A 24,156-nucleotide genomic window follows, 5' to 3' on the forward strand; every position below is an offset into this window, starting at 1 on the left:
TTTGGACACATCATGATACAACATCCTCTTTGATAACTGGGTCAAATTCAGCCAACATCTGAACCAATCCTAAGAAATTGCCATTGCTGTCTGGATACAGCAACTGGCTATTGCTAACACGAAATGCTATGTTAAGTATCCGTGAGATGGTTGCTTGATAAAAAAAAATATGCTGCTCACCACACTCTGGGGTTGCGCTTGGTGATTGGCTGACTACAGATCAGTAGATTTAGATTAGGTATATCGTGAGATGGTTGTTTGCTGTCGGCAGTGGGCAGCAGCAAGCACCGACGCAATTGCCGATTTGATGTCTGCCGAAGAGGAAGGCGGAAGCTGGAAGAGACGCGTAGAAGTGATTCGCTTGCAGCGGCGACGTTTTGTTAACCGCGCAGATTTCCCAAATGTTAAACACCAAATAGAAAAAGGAAAAAGTCTAAATTACTCCCCTCAACTATAGCCAAAGTCTGGATAACCCCCTAAACTATAGCCAAAGTCCGGACAACGTGCGAAACAACGGATGGCACAACACACGAAGGATTGGTTGCTTGCTTAGAACTAGGGAATAGATAGACAAAGATAAGCACACACATACGGTTCCCTTTTATTATTATTATTATTATTATTATTATTATTTGTTACATGTGTTTCACGTGCGATCATCATATGCACGCTACTAAGCCCCCAATTGCCCTGGTTAAAATCGTTCAAAAAAAAAATTGCCCTGGTTAAGGTTCCAACAAGTAAACTGGTCTATTTATCGTAACTGAGAGTATGCCGGAGCCGAATGAAGAGCTCATCGATCAGGAAGTAACATGGAGTCGGTGGCTGCTGGCTCCCCGTCGGTTGGAGCCTCCTTGTCCTCCTCCTCCTCCACTGTCCTCCAACTTTTACTGCCCATGGTGGTGCTGGTGTACGTCGTCGTCCAAACTGTCGTGCGGCGGCGAATGAACACATGCACCGCGCCGCTCCCGCCGGGGCCGATGCCGTGGCCCGTCGTCGGCAACCTGCCGGAGATGTTGCTCAGCTGCAAGCCTGCGTTCCGGTGGATCCACCACGTTATGGAGAGGACGGGCACCGGCATCGCATGCGTGAAGCTAGGCGGCGTCCACGTCGTCGCCATCACCTGCCCCAACATCGCATGCGAGTGCTCAAGATGCAGGACACCAACTTCGCCTCCCGGCCGCTGACCTTCGCCTCCGAGACATTCAGCAGAGGCTACATGGCCGCCATTATGGCCCCCTACGGCGACCAGTGGAGGAAGATGCGGCGCGTGCTCACCTCCGAGATCGTCTGCCCCTCCCGTCACAAGTGGCTCCACGACAAGCGCGCCGACGAGGCCAACAACCTCACCCGCTACGTCTACAACCTCGCCGGAGCGGGGTCCGGCGGCGCCGTCGTCGACGTCAGGCACGTGGCACGACACTACTGTGGAAACGTCGTCCGCCGCCTCGTCTTCGGCACGCGCTACTTCGGCGAGCCGCAGGCCGACGGCGGGCCTGGCCCGCTGGAGGTGCAGCACGTGGACGCAGCCTTCGCCTCCCTGGGGCTCGTCTACGCCTTCTGCGTCTCCGACTACCTGCCATGGCTGCTGGGCCTCGACCTCGACGGCCACCAGAAGATGATCAGGGAGGCCAACGAGATGATGACCAGGCTGCCCGGCGTGCTGATCGACGACCGGTGGAGGCAGTGGAAGAGCGGAGAGAAGCAGGGGCTCGAGGACCTACTCGACGTGCTCATAACCCTTGAGGATGCCGAGGCCAAACCGGTGCTCACCATCGAGGAAGTCAAAGCTCTGTCGCAGGACATCACGCTCGTGGCCATGGACAACCCGTCGAACGCGGTGGAGTGGGCTCTAGCCGAGATGGTGAACAGCCCGGAGACACTGAAGAAGGCGGGGGAGGAGATCGACGGCGTCGTCGGCCGGGACCGGCTGGTGCAGGAGTCCGACATCCCGCGGCTCAACTACCTCAAGGCCTGCATCCGCGAGGCGTTCCGCCTCCACCCCGTCGTGCCGTTCAACGTACCCCACGTCGCGCTCGCCGACGCCACTGTCGCCGGCTACCACATCCCCAGGGGAAGCCACGTCATCCTCAGCCGCATTGGCCTCGGCCGCAACCCTGCCGTCTGGGACGACCCGCTCTGCTTCGATCCCGACCGCCACGTCCCGGCGGATCCGACGGCCGATGTCACGCTCACCGAGAACGACCTGCGGTTCATCTCCTTCAGCACCGGTCGCCGCAGCTGCATCGCCGCCTCGCTCGGTACCGCTATGAGCGTCATGCTCTTTGCAGGGGTTCTCCTGGAGGAAGCCGGCCGGGATGGTGGCCGTCGACCTCAACGAGTCGAGGCACGACATTTTCATGGCAAGGCCGCTGGTGCTGCACGCCGAGCCACGGCTGCCGTCGCACTTCTACTCGGCTACCTCTATGTAATTCATCGTCCCTAGTTGCGGTTAAGCAAGTAGAACATGCATGCATGGCACATCTGGCTTAATGCTTATCAAGTTATCACTTAGTCAAAATTACTTAAATTTGTCTTAGAACAAATCTAATACAACATGTAAATAAAAATAGAGCGAGTATTAGTTTGGTGTTGAATAAGCCAGCCTAGTCTCTTCAGGCTTAGCACGTTTATTCGTAGCTCAACGCATGTGCTCTGGTTCGTGCGAGAGCGAGTGGATGTGCGCGGAGTGGTGCATGGACGTGGGATGGCGCGTCTGCGATTGTGGCACGCCGTACATGTAGTCGAGTCTGTTGTCTTTATATATTCAAGCAATCACTATCGGAAATCGCTAGAATGCTGTGTGTCTAGGTCTTTGTCGTGTGCTTTTTGTCGGGCACACAGTAAAGAGCCATTTTGTCGTGTGCCACAACGAAAACGCACGGCAAAAAAATACACACGGTAAAATCCATGCTTTGCCGTGTGCTGACACACGGCAAAGACTTTATTTGCCGTGTGTTTTTTTAGCACACGGCAAATTTGCGTGTGTTATTTTTGGCACACGGCAAAGTTATAATTTTTTTCCTCTTTTCACCTCGAAACTTTTTCTACCCACCACATACAACATGTAGTACCCCAAGTTAAAATTGGATACATTTTTAATTTTTTTGCTCTATATAACTAATTAATTGCATTTCAAGCAATTTTTTGAATCAAGTCATATTTGAACTGCAAGTGATTCAAATAATAGAATAAAATTAGTAAAAAAATGATACTCATGTTATTTAGCCCCGCTTGAGGTCTTACACGTGAAATGAAAAGAAATTTTCAACATCTTGTCTAGGAAACACAGCCACGAACGTGTGTTCGAATGATTTTAAAATTCAAAAAAAAACAAATGAAGTCTGAAAATTATGAGATTTGGCAATATCTCATGATATCATATGCGGAGGCCATGGTAAAAATTTGAGTGGATTTCAAAATTTTGTCACGTACAATGCTTGCGAATGGAAACATCTACGAGGAAGAATCAGAGAGTTGAGAAGGATGCGGTTAGATTTTGAATGAAAGTGATCATCAAATTTGGATTTGACTTCAAATTTGGATTTGACTTCAAATTTTTTTTCTATAGCCAATAGACAATATAAATTATTTCATGTAAAATTTTGGTAATTTTTTGGAACCTTTTGATAATTTTAATGTATCAATTGCAATTACAAAATTTTTATTGATATAAAAAAATTTGCCGTGTGCTTTTCTTTGGCACATGGCAAGCCTTAGATCTGGCACACGGCAAAGTGAAATTTAAATTTCTACCAAAATGAAAGTTGTAGATCTCAAAAAGTTATAAAACTTTGTAGTTGATAAGTTTTTTATTTGAATTTGTTTAGGGCCTCAAATAAGCAAATTACACTCGGTTCAGTATAATATGTGGGGAAAGAAAATATAGTATAGACACAAGTGAGAGTGTGGTACAGTGGTAGAGGAGGTCACACGTGAGAGAGAGGTCGTGGGTTCGAATCCCGCCGGCCGCATAGTGCACAAAAAATGCCGTGACTTGTGAGTTTGATGGAGTGGGTGAGTGGCTAGCCGGTGGGGTCCTCCTCGAATTAATTTTTTTTGTTTTATATTTTTAAAAATAGATTTTCTGAAAAAATATTTGCCGTGTACTTTTTAGCACTCGGCAAATTCTTTGTTGTGTGCCCGAAAAATAACACACGATAAAGATGCCTTTTGCCGACGTTTGTTTGTCGTGTATTGTTTGCCGTGAGCAATACACGGCAAACCCTTTACCGTAGGGAAAATAACCTTTGCCATATGCCCCTGGCACACACAGCAAAGGCCCTGTCTCCCTGAATGTACAGAGAAAACACAGCAAGTGTTCCCTGCACAATTTACCTGTTCTTCATTCTATATGTTCATTTGCGGTGTGAGAGATCGCCGGCGACGAAATCTCATCGGAATTTACAACAATTGGCATCAAAGTCGAGGAAGGCGCCGGAGTCGATCGCGGAGCGGCACCACCGCTGGTATCGTGATCTGGCGATTTGTTGGGCACTCAGAGATGTCCACCTCAGGGAAGGGAGACATGACAGGGATTGGTATACCGGCGGTACCGAGTCAGTCTGGTAAATTCGTTACCGTATATGTTGGTTGTCTCGAGATGCGTGCTTGGAGCGGAAATTCTATTTTTCATTCTTTTTTTGGCTACGGTGTGCCTGGCGTTGTAGGTTATTGTGCCTCGTGACCCTGCCGCGAGGCAGATTCATCTCTCTCCTTCACTTCAGGGTCCACGGGCTCTGTGCCGCTTGCATCTGTTTGGCATTGGTAACCATAAGCATCACTTGTTTCTTTCAATTTCATGTAGTCGGCAATCACTGAAACAAATCGGGTCCCGAAAGGAGAAGACAACTCTTCCGTATCGTCGTGATAGTTTCTGGATCAGTAGCTATCACAGAACTCATTTCGATCTCGTATCATAGTCATACTTCATGATAAGACAAAAAAAAGTTTAGTTATTACATAATCCAGCGGATTGTAGTACGAAATTCTGATACAAGCCCATTGGGTTAAAAGAAAACAAACAGAGCACGAAAGCGGTAGCTAGACTTTAGAGCATCCTCCATCTTGATGTCCTTCCTCCACAGGTAAACTTGAGCGAAGCATGAATTGTCCATAGTTCCTCCATCGATGTCGTCGTCGACCTTCGAGTCAGATCCTGCATCTACCAAACTATCCCCAAAAATAGGATAGGTTCACGTCACCATCCGTATGCAAGCTTTAAATGGATGCATTATAGTATAACGAATAGCCAACAGATAAGGCTATGATGGTTTACTATGCACAACATCAAAAAGTATAGCATCAGCCAGATCTCTTGACGCGGGCCATTCCGGCATCCCGGACTCCTAGTCAACTCACACCTTTGAGACTCACCCAGGTCCCCGAAACCCATCCAAGTCGGTGCGAGAACTCCCTCTCCGTCGAAGTACAAGCAGGCGGAGAGCAATGAGCACCCAAAAACCCAGCACCTTGGCTTCCACTCACTCTCTCCCTATTTCTCTAGCACTAGCTACCTAGGCAGCACTAACACTCTAAGGTGAGCCTAAAACTCAAATGTGAAAGTGAAAGCTGAAGGGAGAAGTGTGAAGATGTGTCTCCATTTGAATGCCCTCCTCCAGTACTTATAGGAGGGTGCCATGGGTTGTACGATCGAGAGTTGTAGTGCATTCACCCTGAATCACCATTTTAAGCCAATCAAAAGACGACACGTGGAAGGGGAAGATCGTTGGCGCCAAGATCTGGTCGGCCGATCGGGTTTTGTGGCCAACCAACCTCAGCCTTTGCTGAGTGGCTGCCATGTGGACCCTCATATTGAAACAGACCGGGTTCCCGGAAGGTGAACCCGACTCTCTGTATCGTCGTGATAGTCCCTGGATCAGTAGCTATCACATACAGAACTCATTTCAATCGAATATCACAGACATAACTCACGATTACAACATCACATATGTTTATTTAATACATAATCCAAAGGATTGTAATACGAATCTCAGAGTACAAGCCCTTTGGGCTAAAAGAAAACAAACAGAAAGCGGAAACGATATCTAGTCTTCTGGGCAGACTTCATCTTCACAAATCCTCTCCACAGGCAGCTCGGTGAGTAGCTCGGGCCATCCTTCATGTCATCTTCCGTTGTCGTCCTGTCGACTCCTTCACTCGGATCTTGCATCTATCAAGCTATGCCCAAGGACGGGATAGGCTCACGTCACCATCCGTATGCAAGCTGTATGTGGATGCAAATGGTATAAGAGTAATGCCAAGGATAGGCTATATTTTCCTATGCAAGCAATATATATAAATCATCCAAAACACCTTTCAACATAGGCAGCTCTGGCATCCCCGAACTCCCGGTCTCCTATCTTCCTCTATAACTGTCTCAACCCTGGGTCGGTGCGGGAACTCCCTCTCCCCGCACCTCAGCTGCTATCCAAGTAGGAAAAGTGGTACTAGAGGGAGGTAGAAAAGTATATGTGGATCTAACTACATTTGTGGTGCCAGATCAAGAGTTGTACATGACCGAGTACGTGGCTATACGTATAGTTTTCACCCTGCAGGGGGTGTACACCTGTACCCACTCGCCACGAATCCGGCCAGGAGTGACCCGACCTTCTCTGAGGCACCAGTCAACGAAACTAATGGCTACGGCACCATCCTGCTCCCAGTCTGGGGCGCGTCCTCCCACAGAAGGTCGCCCGGGGCTGTGAAGCAATCTAGAATGAAATCTCCATGGATCCTATGATCGGGGGTGATAGGGTCCTGCCCTCTCCCCCTAACACTGACACACTATCCTCCTACAGGTATGATGCCGCGCATAGCTAGCTCGGGCTGGGTCCCCCCTCATAAAGGATAAGTGGTGTGCACGTTTGACATAGTTCTGTCACTAGGGCCACAAAGTCAAGTCCTTCATCTAGCCGAGGCGAGCGTCTTCGTCCAAAGTAGCGTTCTGTAAACACAGTCTGCAATCGATACCCATCACAAGTATCGGCTTCTCAACTACGCCTCTACTAAAGTTCCCACAGGAACAGTCTGGCACCCGCCACAGGTGCCCGTCACCCATCACAGGTGCTCACAGGATCGTGCCCAACACACAATCCCTGACTCTCGATCCGAAGATCAGAGAAAAGGGTCCGCTCGCCCCCACTGTTACCTAATCACCAACTCCCATATATGTGGAGGCAACTTCCAACAAGCAAGGACTATCACATCATATATTCCTATACCCCAAATCTCTCTCATAGTAGCAATAGCATACAACAATTCATGTCTAAGTATGGGAATCAAGAATTACGGTAAATTAATGGCCATGCAAGCTCATCTCATCACACTCAATTTGGGAGCGTAGCATATGTAGCAAGCAATGCCTAATAGGTATTCAATCGCGAATGGGCGTGAACCTGATAGGTCTTCGTGGTCTTCCTCAGTCTCTGATGTCTTCTGGTCGTCCGGTACGTCCTTTTGGATCTTCTGGTCGTCCGGGACGTCGGTCAACTCCTCCACGTCAGGACCTAATTGTAATTACATATAAATACAGGGGCCAAAGTGCAAGAATGCACAAAACAGGCTCAAGAGAGAACCAACTCACAGCAAAACCTATTCTAACGCGTAGATCATGATTTTAGAAGAATTGTGAAACTGGTTTTATATTTTTCGGAGCTCCGGTTAAATTACTATGAATTTTCTAAGATTAAAGAATTTTCTAAAATTACTAAATGATTATCGAAAAAGGAAAAACACAGAGGTGACACATGGCAGCGCCAGGGCGTGCCATGTGGCATGATGCCGTCAGCATGACGTCACCAGACAAGTCAGCAATGCTGACGCCAGCAGTGGGCCCTGTTGACGTCAGCATTGACCAAGTCAACATTGACCGTTGACTGGTCAACGGGTCAGTAGGTCCGCAAGTCAGTGTGTCCCACTAGTCAGCCTCTCATTAGACACTTACAAGTGGAGCCCGCGATTAAGGGTTAACCAGAAAAAGAAAAGGGTTTAGGGCGGCTGCACTCTTGGGCTGAAAGTGAGAACGGGCCGGCTTGGTGGGCTCGAAGCGGCCCGGATCCATCTCTTCTTTCTTTTCTTCTTCTCTTTCTCCCTTTGGCTGATGGGTCTAGCCCACTCGTCAGCGTCTCCCTTCTCACTTCCTCCTCTGCTTCCTCCGTGGACGGTCTGATCTGCCGGGCTTTGATGACGGTGGAGAGCAGCTGCGGCGACGACGTTGTCCAGCACCTCCTTCTCCCTGGCTTGGCGATGGTGCTCCTCCGGCGGCGCATCGGCGGCGAGGCACGGCGTGACGGCGGGGTCCGATGGCATGTCTGGGGCTTTTGGGTGGAGGTCCAACCTCGTCTTCCGCGACAGCTCCAGCGGCGGCGGCGAGGACGGGGCGCTTTGGCGGCGGGGCACGGCGCAGTGGCGAGGCGGCTTTGCGTTCCGTGGCGAGGCCGAGGCTCGGGGTTGGCGTGCGCATAAGGCCGCGCGGCGGGATTAGGCTGGAGCGACGGCTCAGCGGCGAGCACGGTCGAGGCAGGAGGAAGGCGAGGGGCAAGGCAAGGTCAAAGCTTGGCCACGGCGCTCACGGAACTCTGGCGAGGCCGGGCCGTGGCGAACCGGGCAGCAGGGCAGAGCTGACAGGGCAAGACGGCATCCCGGCAGCGCGGTCATGGCGAGGCGAGGCTTGCTGGGCAGCAATGAAGGTTCGGGCGAAGATCCTTGGCGGGGCTTCACAGCGGCGGAGCATAGCTTGGACGGCTTGGCGGGCTTCCTCCACTCCGAGCGACGACGGATCTCTCCCCATGGCGGCAGCGGAAACGACGGTCAGGCCGGGCAGGTCTATGGCCCGGCTACGGGGGTGTTCCAGGGTGCGCGCGCGCGGTGCTCGGCTCAGGTGTCTAGGTGTTCGCGCGCACGATGTCACGATGCAGGCTCAGGTGTCTAGGGATTCGTGCCCACAGCGCAGCCGTGGCGGCGGGAACATGCGCGTGGGCGCCTCGGCGTGGCCGAGGGCACAACGCGATGGTGGGCTAAAGCCAAGCCAAGGCTAGCATGCGTGTGCGTGCGTGTTCAAGGGGCATGTGCGTTCGCGGCGTGAGCGCGGTCACATCGCAACTGTGGCGAGGGTAGGGTTAGGCCGGGTAAAAGCATGGCCTTGGGCTCGTCGGGGTGCTGGTGTGGATGCGCGGGCATCCGGGAAGCCAGAGCCGCGGTCCAGCCGGCGGCGGGGCTCGGCTCAACAGCACACAGGCAGGCAACACGAGGGAGAGCAGGGGGTTGGCAGCACCTACCGGTGGGCTCGAGGAGGAACAAGGCGAAGCAGGGTCGAGGCACGGCCGTGAAGAGGCGAAGTAGTGCAGAGCAGAGTAGGGACGCCGATGTCGTCGATCGGGGCATGGGCTCGATGGCGGCGTTCCCCTGGCGGCGGTGACGGTCCTCCTCCTCCCTGGCTTCCTCCTTCTTCCTCCTCCTTTCGGCGCTCGGCTCCTCCTCCTATCCTACCCCTCCTTCTTCCTCCGCTCTGGCGGCTGTGGCGGCGGATGGGGAAAGGAAGGGCTAGGGTTTGAGAGGGAGGCACCTAGGGGTTTTATATGTGCGTGGCTAGGGTTTGGGTCCGGTGCGAGGCGCTCCCAAGGTGCGGATGCCGAGGATTGCCGGCGGCTGCTTTGGGGGCGTGCGCAGGGGCACGTGGCGCCCATCGCGTGGCTGCAGCTAGGGTTTCTGGGGGCGGTGCGCGCGGGTGCGGTCAAAGTGGAGGGCGCGGGCGCGGCGGTTTCACTAAGTAGTCGCGACGCGGAGGCAAACGGCGAAAAGCAGAGCAGCGGCGCAGGCGGAGGAAGAAAGGGGAATAGCTTCCCCGACAGGCGGGCCCGGGCGGCAGGGAAGGAGATGGGGCGCTGCGGCTAGCTCGCGTGTCCGCGGAGCGAGCTGGGCCGCGCGCGTGAATGGACCGCATGTAGGCTGGCGGGTTGGGCTGGCGCGTTGCAGAGGCGCGCGCGGTTGGGCTGGTGAGCGCGTCCGCGGGCTGGACGAGGCGGTTGGCGGGCCGAGGTAGCAGGCTGGGCTGCGGTGGTAGAGCAGGCCGAAACGGGCTGGTTGTGCTGGGTCTTAACTGGGTTTAGGTGGTTTTGGGTTCAACCGGGCTGGATCGGACCTGGGTTCGGTCTGGGTTAGGGCTGGTTTCGGGTTTGGATAAGGATAGGGCTTGAACTTGGGTTGGCGTCAAGCTTGGTGTCGGGTCAGAACGGGTTAGGGTTAGAGGTTTGGATTTAATTGAATGGCTCAATTCAAATTAAATCCCACAGAAGGGTTAGCGTTTGAAATTAAATTGAGGGCACACCTCAATTTAATTTCCACACAATTTCATACAATAAAAATAAATCCAATTCGAATTCGAATTAAACAAGGTAGAGCCAAACAAAATCCAATTAACTCCAAATATTCTCACACTAGCAATCAATATCCTTAATTATATTCGAAATTTTTAATTACTAGGATTTTTGAGGAGGCAGAAATCATACTTAAGTTGGTAATTACAGCATTGCCACGAATTTTTTTTGAAATTCACATTTTTCAACTTTATAACATTTCGGAAAAATCTGGGATATTACACATATCATTTGTGGATGAATGGGCACTTGCTAATGTCGGTTTCATGCTCTAGTGGGTTTATGGATCCTCATGGTCACGCCTGATTGGTCGAGAAGGTGTTGCCTTAGATTGATTATGTGTTCATGCTCATGTGCTGTGTTTTCTCCTCACGTGGGTCCTTTGATCCTTGTTGTTGCTTGTGATTGGCCTCCAATGTATACCTTGGATATATAATACTTCCTAGTTTCTTGTATTTTCGGTCCAAATTCATCTACACATATTTTCAGACCAGCATATGTGGAATCTGTTAATAATTTATCCTATGCTAACATTTAGTCTCTTTGATGATCACATTTTACACAAAATTTAAACTAGTTCTTAATATAAACTGGCGGTGATGATCAGTTTCATCGCTTGTTCTATTGATCATTACAGCCATATGGTGTGGAACCGATAATAAAAGTCTATCACTGCCGGTTTGAACTAAGAAGGTGATATAGGTCGTCCGTTGTAGGAGTATCTCCAGCAGGGAACCTCTTGAGTCGAATGCTAAGTTGCCTGTAGTACAACCAAATATAGAGAGTGACAAATACAAAATTCAACGGCAGCCAGCGGGGAAATTTTTTCTATAAAAGTTGACACAAATCGGTTGGTGTATCCATGAGCACTCCTCTACTAAAGAAATTTTCATTTTCCTTAAAAAAACTTATTGGTCGGAGAAAAATTGCCCATCCTGCTGAGGATTCCTTCCAGCTTCCAGCTGTGATTGATGATTGTTCGTACGGCGGACCGACCATCTCTGATGACGGATGGCCGGTCGACCTTGTGTGCGACCGCCCTCTGACAGGCAAGGTCCAGCTCTCCACATACGCTTCGCTTGCTCAGCTGCTAGCTACCACTATATATTTTCTCTTAATCTCTTTGGGTTGCAACTACAAGCTTATGCAGCTTGAAAGCTAAATATTTGATACTCACGCAAATAATGTTAAAACTATACGCCATACGTGGACTTTTTTATTTCCTTCCAAATTAGTGGTGTTCGATATAGACTCTTTGGCCAACTGCTAATTTTCTAATTTAGCTATGTACTGATTGTATTCAACATGGACCCTTTAGTCATATCTTAATTTTCCTTAATTCTTAATTTAAGTTAGACCGTTAGATCTTCTTCATGAAATCTAATGGTGCAAATTCTTCTCTTTTTTATATTAATCCTCTCGGTGAACGCGGCGTCTTCTTTTAACACTATTGTACTAAGGTAATAGATAGATGGATGCCAGGTTGTCCGATGAGATAAATAGAAAGTTTTTCTTTATATTTTTATGAGAGTTTAGAAATTTCCGAAGAAAACGAAGTTTAGGAAACTCTTGCCACTAATAGTGCACTGGTTTTGGTAGGTCGCCAGTCAAGTCCTGAAAATGTTTTTGCTCCTGCATTTAGTGCTCCCGTTTGAGATTGGTGGAGTTTTGGTCTGTTTTTTACTTTATTTTATTCATGATTTTAAAAACTGAGCATTGGGGTTGATGTTCAGAGAGCTCAATTAGCAATGGCAGGGCAAACAAAGAGAGAATTAGAAGAAAATTCAGAAGACAAATGCCAATCCAACCACGAAGAAAACACTATCATCAAAGTAGCACAACCATTGCTAACCAGGCACAATAATCAGGTTCATATTATTCTGGCCAATACATGCCCATAAAACATTGTTTCCACTGGTAAGCGACATGATTAGTCACGGGAACCCCAAATCGATAAAATCTAATCTGCATAACCCTTCACCATAGCAGCAGCAGCACGATCACCGGCACTACGGCGGCCAGTACCATGCCAAGACTCCAAGTCGCCGCGTCCCTCGCTCCGTTGTTCTTCTGATCTGCAGGCGGCTGTCTGTCGTCGGCGTCCGGCGAAGCCGCAGGGGTGTCCTCTGGTGACGGCGCCGGGCGTCGCCTGGGCGTGGGTGGAATCGCCGGCGCCACGACCGGCGCCAGGGCTGGCGGTGCAGTATGTGCATGTGCAGGCGGCGAGGCCGGCGCACTGGCAGTTGGAGGTGGATGTTCAGGCGACGAGGCCGGCGCAGGAGCGGGCGCGGTGCGGCCCTGGCCGAACAGATCCCTTGGCAGCATCACGGCGTCGGTGAGGTAGACGGCGAGGGGCGCCTTGTCTACCAGAGTCTTGGTCACCTTGGCGGCGCTCGGGGACGCCGACGACAGTTTCACCGTGTCCCCGTCGGCATGGACGGTGAGGTTGTACTTGTAGCCCTTGGATCCGTCAGTGGCAAGCGTGTTCACGTCGCCATTGATCGCTTTGAGAGACTGCGCGGAGTAGTGCGCCGGCACGCCGTGGTACAGCAGGAGCCCGAGTTGGTCCTCGGCGCTGAGGTTCTTGAAGGTGGGGAGGAAGGCCGACACCGCCTTGTCGGCCGGGCAGAAGACGGTAAGCCCGCCGGCGCTGCGCTCGAACGTCGCGGCCGCAACATCCGACGCGGCAAGGAGGCCGGCGAAGCCCCCGCACCCGTTCTTGGACAGGAGATCCGCTAATCTCGGCGCCGCGTCGGGCGGCGGCGCCGCCGGCGGTGGCACCGGCGCTGGAGACCAGATCGGGGCGCTCACCTGCAGGACGGCGATGTCGTAGGGCGCTTCCTTGATGGATTTCAGGTAGAGCGCGGCTGGCGGCGCGTTCGAGGGACCGGAAAGGGCGAACGCCGCCCGCCCGCCACGGATCACGGTGACGCTCACCATTCCTTCTTTTGCCTGCGCCTTGCCGGTGGCCTGGTAGAGGCTAGTTTCCTCAGCGAAACCGCCTCGGATGCTAGCGAGCTTGGCGGCGTCGAAGTAGTCCAAGAGGACGTGGAGGTAGATCACGTGCTCGAGGTCCTTCGCCTGGAGTTGCTGCGCCTTGAGCTGCGCCATCACGGCGTTGTCGACGGCGAGGACGGTGAGGGTAGTGCGGCGGTCGATCTCCGCCGCGGCGCCGGTGCTTGTCAGGGCGGCGCTGAACTCGGTGAAGTTCGGGTGGGCCGCGAGGATGTCCGTGATATTGTGGCTTGAGGCGCCATGGCACGACGGGGACGTGGCGAGAACGAGGAGAAGAGGGAGGAGGACGGCGGAGGCGGAGGCGACTCCGGCGAGACGCATTGTGCTTTGGGGAACAGGGAAGGTTTCTTGCGTTCCTGAGTGGGTATTTGGTTTGGAAAAAGCTAACCGGCGATGGGTCGCGCGGCAGCAATAACTCGCGACTCTCCAGCCCAACAGGCCGCCGGCCTTTCCCCTCCCTCCTCACGCATGCAGCGCGCATAATGGCCTGCTGCGCACATGGCCCACACCTCCATCACATCCTCCCCTCCCTCTCTACCACCCTTGCATATTTTTTTATTGAATAATGCTTGTTCATAGAATTATTTTATCTTCTTCATATTACTTTCGTTTGGAAAATTGATTACAATGTTGTATTCTATGCGTCGAGACAAACAAAACTAAACCCCACTTGCATATGTTTTAACGATATTTGTAAACTAGTAGTAGCTTATGTGACTTTTCTATAGCAACTTATGTGTATATTAGTTTACTTTAGTAACAACTTATGTGCATAACAATTTTGTTTTGTGTCAACTTATATGTATGAGTGTATGATATATTTTGTTTGTAGTAATTTATATCTTATATGTGTGGCAACTCATGTGTATAATAGATTCTATTTTTTTGGCAACTTCTATTTAAATGTGTGACAACTTTTATTTTTATGACAATTCGTATATGAACTTATGTGTACGATACCTTACTCTTTTTTTAATTTATATGTATGATATCTTGTTTTTGTGACAACTCATTTATATGACAGATTCTATTTTGTGAGAACTTATACTTATAACAAATTATGCTTTTGTGACAATTTTATTTTTATGACAGCTTATAAATATTTTTTGTGGGAACCTTTATCTTATATTTGTGGCAATTTATATATGTATATTGTAGAAACTTCTTCAATAATATCAAATTCAAATTTACATATAAGTTGCTACTAGTGCAAAATATATGCAAGTGAGATCTTGTTTTGTTCGTCTCATCACATAGAACACAACAGTGCAATCAGTATTCAAAATGGAGATCATATGAAGAAAATAAAATATTTTTTATAGGCAAATTGCATGTTAAAAAAGCTCCACCAACATGCAATACATGGGTGGGAGATAGAGCTAGCAAGGTCTGAAAAGATACGTGACGTGGAGGGAGTTGCGGCGGTTCGTACAGAGAGAAGCAGAGTAGAAGGGCACGCCTGGTGGAAGGGGTCGCGCGCTCCATCTCCGCGTGACCAGTCGCGCGTTAACGGGGTCCATTTGGTTTGGCTGAGGAAAGGGAAGGTTTAGCCCCCATATATGTAAACCCACAGCGTGCCAAACCAAATGTGGAGCTCAAATGGTATCAAATTAAAATCGCAAGGTCCATACCTCCAGAATCGAGATCCAGTGATGCAGATGGGGAAAAAATCAAGATATGATCTCACTACTCACCCCAACAGTCATTTTGTTGCAAATAAAGGGGATAAAAAGCGAGCATTTCCCTTTCGCCTACAGATCTAGACTATCCGACACGATCCAACGGTCCAAGATCACCGCATCACATCCACAATAGTTTCGCGTAGATGCACAAACACCGCACTTCAAATGCGCGTCAATGAGTTCTATATATGTTTTTGCGTGTAGGATGAGTGGATGCCATTTTTTTGCTTCTCCTAATGTTTAGCTGGCGTCTTGTAATTATTCCTCTTTCTCACCATCTTGGAAGGCTGCCAGTGGAGCAGACAACTGGAAATGCAAGGTTGAGGCATTGAAGAGAGAGATATGGTGGTGCAAGCCATAGTGATAAATGTGAGATGTGCCCTTGTTTGTATTGCAATTCTGTGTTCTGCTGTCCTGTGACCATCTTATCTTTACTAGTATGAATGACAAAAATGGTTGGCTGTGTAGGACGTTTGTTGAGATGGACAAATTTGCTGCAGAATACAATGCTGGAAAGGTTGGACGATGCAGTTTCCACTAGTCCATCTATAGTAGTTTTCACATGAGCGTTGCTGGTGGTTCATGGGCATCGAGGGGCTTTATGTCTCAGTCTGCCTATCACTCCATCAGTTAGGTATTTGGATACAAATTAAATCTTAAGAAATTGTCTCCAAAAGATCCTAGGGAAACCCCAAATTATACATTAAGAATATTTGTGCATTTTATACTTTTGTAATATTTAGCGTATTTTAAAACTTATTTACCCATAAATCGGACAAGCTATTTGGATCCATGACAGAGAAGTGTATCAATTAATGACCAAATGTCACATGATAGATAAGCATAAACTATCAAGACATTCAAGTAGCATCAAAAAATGATTAGATCGACGCCTCTGAAATTGATATCAACGATCAAGAGAAAAAGAAAACAGTGTGCTCACAACTCACCCGATAATTTGAAACTGGAATTTGTCTTAATCATCTGCCCATATCGAAAGATCCAACGGACCACCAAGTTCAACCATGTTGGCAGATAAATATTATGTCATAAATGTACACAATAAAGTGTCGTTTTGCATTTAAGATATGCTATTTGTGCTATCTGATGTTTAGGTAGTCACCAGGTGTTTTTTTTTGCCACCTTGCGGAGAAAACAACTGAAAATGCAAAATAAGGTGAGACATTAATGCTGACTTCCATCATAGCTCAACCCATTGATGGGGTTTTCCCATTAGCAGGTTTGCAGCATTTAGAACATATTGTTCATGAAAAAAATATTTCACGCATTTTCACGGGCTATATATTTACACATAAGAGCGGTGATCACTTGCCTTGTTTTGCAAAGAGAGTTTTAATTTATCCAAATATATAATATATCTTCTTTTAAACACTTAAGTTGTATTGCGATTTAATTTATAAAAGCCAGTAACAATAACCTGGCCAGTTATTAGGATCCTACAAGACTATAAAGGTGTACCAATTAACCACTTCATGCCACGATGAGACACGACAAGAATCATGTCCCCATACACCAATTCACGAGGTCCATAGCTCCAAATTGAATTCCAGTGATTTATATAGAAGAATCCAGGTGTGATCTCACAACTCACCTAGAAATAAATCTTCTCACCAGTGAAGAAATCACAAATGTCTCTTCCTCAATCTAAACCAATATATACAGATGTGATGTTATTTGTGCTACACCTTGATGTTTAGCTGGCGTACAGTTCCCGTTTTATCTCTCCACATCTTGGCAAGATGACACTGGAGCACACTTGAAATGCAAGGTGAGGAAATGTTGGCTCAAGTGGGGAGTGAAAAATGTGAGATGTAGCTTTGTTTGTATTACAACCAATGCTATGTTTGCCAGCACGTATGCCAAAAATGGTTGCCTTTTATAAGGGGTGGTAAAGGGCCCTCCAATTTGGCCTAGATAATTTAAAGGCCGGACTCTAATAATATATAATTTTGAGCTAAAAAATTAAAAGGTCAAGTTGGGCTGCTAAGTGACCACTAGGATCATGACCCATTACCACCCCTACCTTTAAGACGTTGTGATACAGATGTACATGACTAAACAGGTGGGCAAAATTCATCCAGAGGATACACTACTGGAAAAGGTTGGTTGGTGGAATAATATAATTCTGATTAGTATAGTAATTGAGGACCTATACTGGAAGAATTCACATGAGTGATGTTGACGTTTTATTGGCAACTTTGGTGGAATTTACCTTCCAGTGATTTAGTCCTCATTTACCAAGCCTAAACCACGTGGTTTTAATCAGAAGCATAAGAACTTGTTTGGAAAAACTGCAGTTTTGTTTAGTGGTTTCTTCTTGACCCATTTGTGATCTGATATGTGTTGATCTTTCATCTGATTAAATTTCATTGGTTTGCAAGAGTAGTATATGGGTCCCATCATTATTATAAGATCATCACGTGCCCACATCAAGATCAATAGCTTTAATTTGTACCATTAACAAGACGGTAGACGTCCTTGTTCATGACTAATTGAATACCATTGAAAATAGAATCGCAGGATTCAAATTTGAAAATTGTAAGAATATAGATATGGAAAAAAATCGCAAAACAAAAAAAAGAAAAAACAAGAAAGCATGGTCTATAGACATGTAGATTTGGAGATCAAATTAAACTACAATATTGCATTTATGTGGTCCAGAAGAAATTTAATACTTGTTAACCAAACCAAATTGTGTATTGTTCTGGTAGTTTATTTTTAGAATTTTCACATATGATTCTCACATTTAGCAACACTTCCGCAGGTCGTCACTCATAAACGTGTGATCCCACTTTTATTTGCCCTGCTGTGAAAAGATATTATTCTCCAAGAGATGTGTTTAGGTTTTTTTTTTCAAGAACTTTTTAGACATTTACAATTTAAGCATTGAGTCAACTATAATACATAAAACTAGAAATATAACAAGCCATCATAATTCATGACAGACACAAGCTTTACAAATTAATCATTTCCATTCAGTTATATATACGATTGACCCCATAATAATGTTGCGCAAGCGCAAACGATGTGTGCAAAGCAAAGAAACACTCGATCCCTCCCGATCAAACGAGAAATTACAACACAGTCAATCTTTCCATCCTCTTGCCGTACATAACCACCCTAATTGCTCACCATGACATGTCCCTCAGCGAATTTAGTAGAAGATTGTGGTAGCAACCACAGCCGCAATGCTGACCATGGCAGCCCCACCCCTGAGGGTAGCAGCGCTGGAGTGATCATCATCAGCAGGTCCATCGGCGGGTCCCTCGGCGGCAGGGGATGCCGCAGAGGTGGATGGTGGGGGAGGGCTTGATGCCTCCTCGTCCATGGAAGAAGGTGGTGAAGAGGTGGTGGTCGGCGGCGCTCCAGTCGGACCAGCCTTCCTAGACGATGAGGGGGAGTGGGTGGCTTCAGGAGCCTTAGCAGGCGCAGCTTTCTTAGCAGCCTCAGGTGCCTTGGCAGGAGTAGGAGCCTTGTATGCCTTCGGTGACTCCGCTGGGGCCTCCGCAGCGCTGAGGGTAATGACTGCGAGGATGCAGAAGAGGATCGCCACAGTGACGCGCGACATTTTTATTGGCTGGATGTGGTGAAGGAGGGAGGGTTGCAAGATTTGTTTCTTGCTTTGTGGGGTGAGTTGCAAAGGAAGATGGGGAAGAATTGTTATAGGGGTCATGCTGGTGAGGTTGAGAGGATGGGAGGAACTCACGGGCAGACTTGAGGTGGGGATGGAAGCCTGGGGGACGAAGGCTGCCCGGTTGTTGCGTTGCGCGCCATTGTTGTTTCAAACGGTTAGTGATCCACTGGCTTGTGGGGTATCTCCCATTATTATGGCGGGTGTTGGATGGGCCTCTATCTACCGGCCAAGCCAAGAAATTATTGGTTGGCCCTGCAGCCTTGTTCCTTGAGATGATGATAATTTCCATTAGGCCCATAGGTGTACCGAGGCAATACTGTTCACAACTCATACGGTTCAGCAGGGACTATGGTTCAGTCAGCTTCTCTTTTTTTTCTTTGATAGGAATATTGTGCTCTTCTAATAAGCTATATCACGGGGTTAGTCACTTCTCAAATTTTATTAAGATGAGGAACAATCTGCATAAACAACATCAGCCATTGGCACACATCTTTAAATACTATCTCAGGTATTACTATATCTGATCGCTCCACCAAAAAGAAGGCAACCCAGTGTGGCTACGTCGCCGGTTGTTTCGGGCCGTCGGATCGGTTGGGCAGATAGCCTAGAGCATGCGAGCCCCGATCATTTTGCAAAACAACCGTCAATCTTTAGTGAAATCAACCCACACTCCAGTCCCCTCTCTCACAGATAATTTTGCAAAAAAGCCCACAACTTTTATCAAAATCAATCCGCAGTCCAACCTTCCCTGTTCAAGAAACTTTGCAAATAAAACCTTAAATTTTTATAAAATCAACTTGCCGTCCTGGTCCTCTTTCAAGATTTAGTTTAGAAAAACCCTCAGATTCTCATTGAATCAAATTACTACTCGTTCCATTCGTTACTTCTTCACGAGCAATACTGTATATAATTTTAACACCAAAACGCATCAAAAACAAAAGTTTTTCAACATAAAATTTGGTCAAAAGTTTGAAAACTATAACTTTGTTGTATAGCAAACTTTAAAATTCAAAATGCTTTCGCAATTAGTTTGCACAAATGCTTACGTGCGATCCATTCTACCCACAATTTGGACACCAAAACATCTTTAAATTAAATAATGTTCAATATAAAAGTTTCTCAAAATTTCAAAAAAAACTAAAGCTTCGCTACCCAATAAAATTGTATATTCAAAGTGTTTTTGTAATCCATTCAACATACGATCCTATTTTGCTAAAAAAATATAATATGGTACCACCATTCTTCTATAGGTTCTCATGCTATCTCCAAAATAACGTGCCATATTTTAATATAATCACTGCTCTCTTTAAAAGAAATACCATCACGCCTATTAATTGCCACATGATTGCAAGTTCAAATCTCCTCATGCAAATACAATAAGCTTCCAGCTAACTATGCTCTGCCCTACCTAATAAATAATTTTTGCCCTCCTTTCACCACAATGAATATAGCAAAAATAAGTCATGACCTATTTCGAATACCCAAAATAATATATTTCTTTAAATGATAGTGACACGACGATAGAATGTCCAAAATATACCATAACTAGTATATGAATGAACTACGAATCTATGACACAAAATACAAGCCCCGCGCGGCTCTTTGCCGCGCGGGCCTTTCTAGTCTAAACTATAACTGAAGTTTCCTGATAGACAACACAGGGCTCAGGACTGAATAAATATGATTACAAAATGAAATAACAGCCAGTTTCCAGTGCTAAATCCATCACCACCAGATCGATTCCACAAGCACCTCAACTCAACTCAAGACAACACTTACAATTTACATCAGCAGTTCAACATTATCATACATACACTTACAATCAGAAGGGGGATTATAGGACAAGGACCTGCAGCCTCGACCGTGCCTCCGCAGCTAAATTCAAGTGCTCCTCGTTAGGGTTCTCTCTTGCAGCGGCGAGAGCCTCAGCATATGTTACCCTTTCCTGCTCTATCTTGTCAACCTCAATCTTGTCGATTTCAGTCTGAGAACAAATTAATAATTGTTAGCTTGATATAGTCAATGCTTGGGGAAAGCATCTACTCAGTTTTCTTTGTGCTAATATTTCCATATTCAGCATCAACAACAATATTGCAAGATGAAAAATGTTATTCCATTATACAAATTTTCAGACGAAGAACCCCTCACACTGATTGATAGTAAAAAGTATCAGTGGTAAACGCCAGAGTGTTTCTAAAAGCAGGTCACATTTCAGAAAATGCAATTAGATTGTCAGCAACAAGCAATGAGTAACTATAAAACCCATAACACTATCTAACATTCTATTGCTAATTTTAATGGTTCAAGTAGGTCCATGGTACTTCCAGGATGTGTGCTTACCGTTGATTGAAGTGCCTCTAATTCATATGATGATGGCATACTGCCATCATAACAGTCACCTGAAACATTCTCTGAAATTTTCTTGAATAATGCCATCAATGAGCTTATCTCAAATTCCATATTGGACATATCTCCTTGAAGATCTTCTACCTTTTTATTCGACATCTGTACCTCCCATTCCAACTTCTCTAAAGAAGCTTGTTTGTCCGCGAGCATAATCTGTGGAAGGACAGAGAAAAGATGAAAATAAAGGCTTTTTGCATCATTTAAACCCACAAGCATTTTATTTTAGCATCTTAAGCAAAAAATATTTAAAATTTTTGCATAGCATGTGTGAGTAGAAAATCACTATATATAAATCATCTGAAAGGGGAATACTTACAACCCACAAAATGATTTATTTGTGCAAAAGAACAACTACACTTTAATTTACCCAATGTCTCAATCAAATCAGCTAGAATTGTACCAAGTGTGATGCAATTATGTGCAGAACAGCAGGCGTAGCTGATTTGCAGTTTACTCAAAATAAGGATAAGAAACTTTTCACAAACAGCACATAATGCCATTAAACAATAACCCAGGTTTCGAACTCGAACTGCCATTGTAAAACACCAGCAGAATTATGTGTGTGTGAAGTGTGAATGGTTGAATGCAATGTAAGACAATACTACTTGAGGTGGATTTATGCATGAGGCATTGAGACGGATGTTCTTACCCTCATACTACTGTGCTAAATAGAGGTTGTTATAGCCTTTATCCATTATGTCAAACTAAATAGAAGCTGATTATATGCTTTGGTAATGATGTTACTTGTTTACCCTGTTTTCCTAAACAGCCGTGTAGACCGTTTACACGCCGTTTAAACGCTACACAGTAGGCAGCTGTGTAGGCCGTTTTGGCCGTTTAATCCGTTTAATCCCGTTTAATCCGTTTTTAGCCCGTTTAAACACCCGTGTAGTCCGATTACACACTAAACGGAAGCTGACCGATCGTTTAGCGTTTAGCGTTTAGGATAACACTGCTTGTTTAGTTGGGCCATTTTTTCTGTTAAAAAAATCTAGTAACAGCAAGAAATTTGTGAAATCTTTTGTTAAAAGCTGCTGCCGTGCATAATTGCTAGGAACTCCCTTTTATGTTGAGGAAATATGTACAGTACACTTATTTTGTTACTGTATAAGTGTTTACATATCCATTTAAATTGTTCGTAAAATCAGGTACATGAACACTTATACATAAAGCTTGTAAGGTGGGTGACCATTCATTACTTGTGCACTGCTATTCAGAACATGGTTTTCTCATTCCGAGGGAAATGACATAATGCCAACTTTGATGGTGGGTGGTATCTCACTCCTTTTTATGTCATAGTTACAAGGAAAATATCGAATTTCTACAGGTTTATAGGTATTACCATGCTCATTGATTCAGACTTTCAGAGCACTAGTAAATCACTATCTATGAGCAGTTGGCAGCAGCTTACCTTTGCATCATGCAACTGAGAATTGGTAGATCTGATCAAAGCTTCTTTCTCAGCCACCTGGCGCCTCAGCTCATCAATAGTCGCATATGCCGCATTCATCTCATTCACCGAGCTCTGAGCACACCTCAGCGCCTCCTCCTTCTCAAGCAGTTTCTTTTGCAGGTCATCGATCTGCTCACGCAGCATGGCAACCTCATCCTTGGGTTTATTTTCAGCCCCCGACAGAGACAACGGCACCACTGAGCCGTTCTCGCCGTTGGAATCGGAGGTGCTCTTCTTGGCTGCATCAACCGGGTCTCTCCGATTTTTTGCAGACACGCTCTGTGGGGACTTGACGCTCTTCAAATCGCTCGCCTGTAAGAATGAACCATCCATCCTCAGGTTCTAAGTAACATCGCTACCAAAGCCAAAGAGCAATTATCACGATAATTTCACAGGAGAATCACATTCATTGAAGATTCAGCTGTATCAATCATCGCCAGCGAGACTACAAAACATCCGAAGCTTACAAGATCTACGGAAACTACCATTGTGAAACCATGAGGGGGAGGGGGGGGGGGGGGGGGGGTAATCGTAACTAAACACCGGAGAGGGACAGTCGAAGAAAAATCGCAATTTAAGGTAGAAAAAAGGTATTAGAGATTGAAACATAAGCAACAGGGACTGGAACAGAATTGACCAATCCACGGGGTCCAAGAAAGAAGCACAGGGCAGGATTAATTAAGGGAGAAGGAGGGGAAGGCATGGAGGCCCCGCAGCGAACCTTCTTTGCCGGCGCCGGCGTGTAGACGAGCGAGGCGCGGCGCGAGTAGGACGGGTTCGCCCTCCGGTCCTGCAGCCAGGAGCAACCAGCACAGGACAGCGGTCAAACGGCGCTCGAGCCCCAAGCAAAATCAAACGGCCGCGCCACTGGCCCCCGGACCCCGGCGAGATCTGCGCGCCACCCACTCACCATGAGCGACTCGACGAGCGGCACCATCTCCACGAGGTTCTTGAACAACACCCGATCCACGTTCCCGCCGCCCTCGCCGGCCGGCCCGCCCCCGCCGCCGCTGCCGGCCTCCGCCGGCTGGGATCGGTCGTGCATTCCGTGGCCCGTTTCAAATCGAATCGAAATCCGGAATCGGGGGAGGAGAACGAACGAATAGGGGGTGGAAATGAAACGGAATGGAATGGAATGGGAGGAATTGGGGTGGAATTGGAAACGGCTGGATGGAATGGGGGTCGAGAGAGGCTGTGTCTGGGTCGGGGGTTTAAGGCTCTCCGAGACGTTGGGCTCGGGTTCCGACCGGGCCGGCCGGTGGCTTGCTTTTCTACGAAGCTTGACGAGGAGGCTTTGCCGGACGAACAAATGGAGATGCCCCCGGCTTTTGGTAAAGAGGGCAGCGCCGGGCCACTGATTATGAGTGGGTTAAAACAGGGCAATGCAAGTGGGATCTGGGTGTTTACGCATATAAAATTGGCTTCACACCATATCTTTATCTCTAGCTAGATTTATGTGTCATTTCTAGCTATCATTAGTATGTGTGCAATATGTGATATTGTACAGGTATTATTTGAGATGGTATTACTCTTTCATTTGAGGGATCAATTGATTGTCTAGAGGAAAAT

The 24,156-nt window shown here is 47.1% G+C and overlaps 3 protein-coding genes and 1 pseudogene across 3 annotated transcripts; 1 reads left to right on the forward strand and 3 right to left on the reverse strand.

Annotated features, from left to right (window-relative positions):
- The first annotated feature begins 812 nt into the window (after positions 1–812).
- LOC120701995 lies at positions 813–2,432 on the forward strand (annotated as a pseudogene).
- Positions 2,433–12,224: 9,792 nt separating this feature from the next.
- On the reverse strand, positions 12,225–13,762 carry LOC120705106 (fasciclin-like arabinogalactan protein 1). Its single transcript, XM_039989629.1, has one exon. The coding sequence runs from the start codon at positions 13,710–13,712 to the stop codon at positions 12,354–12,356; it is 1,359 nt and encodes a 452-aa protein (XP_039845563.1). The 5' UTR covers positions 13,713–13,762; the 3' UTR covers positions 12,225–12,353.
- Positions 13,763–18,014: 4,252 nt separating this feature from the next.
- LOC120705107 (classical arabinogalactan protein 11-like) lies at positions 18,015–18,832 on the reverse strand. The gene has a single exon (XM_039989630.1). It carries the CDS (start codon positions 18,765–18,767, stop codon positions 18,249–18,251), a length of 519 nt encoding a protein of 172 aa, XP_039845564.1. The 5' UTR covers positions 18,768–18,832; the 3' UTR covers positions 18,015–18,248.
- A 1,545-nt stretch (positions 18,833–20,377) lies between these two features.
- LOC120703374 (protein MICROTUBULE BINDING PROTEIN 2C-like) lies at positions 20,378–23,905 on the reverse strand. Its single transcript, XM_039987421.1, has 5 exons — positions 23,498–23,905; positions 23,309–23,377; positions 22,546–22,899; positions 21,069–21,287; positions 20,378–20,712 (listed from the first exon to the last, which is right to left on the reverse strand). The coding sequence occupies exons 1-5, from the start codon at positions 23,630–23,632 to the stop codon at positions 20,563–20,565; spliced, it is 927 nt and encodes a 308-aa protein (XP_039843355.1). The 5' UTR covers positions 23,633–23,905; the 3' UTR covers positions 20,378–20,562.
- Positions 23,906–24,156: the final 251 nt, after the last annotated feature.

The sequence above is a fragment of the Panicum virgatum genome, chromosome 4K (genome assembly GCF_016808335.1).
Source record: "Panicum virgatum strain AP13 chromosome 4K, P.virgatum_v5, whole genome shotgun sequence".
Lineage (NCBI taxonomy): Eukaryota > Viridiplantae > Streptophyta > Magnoliopsida > Poales > Poaceae > Panicum > Panicum virgatum.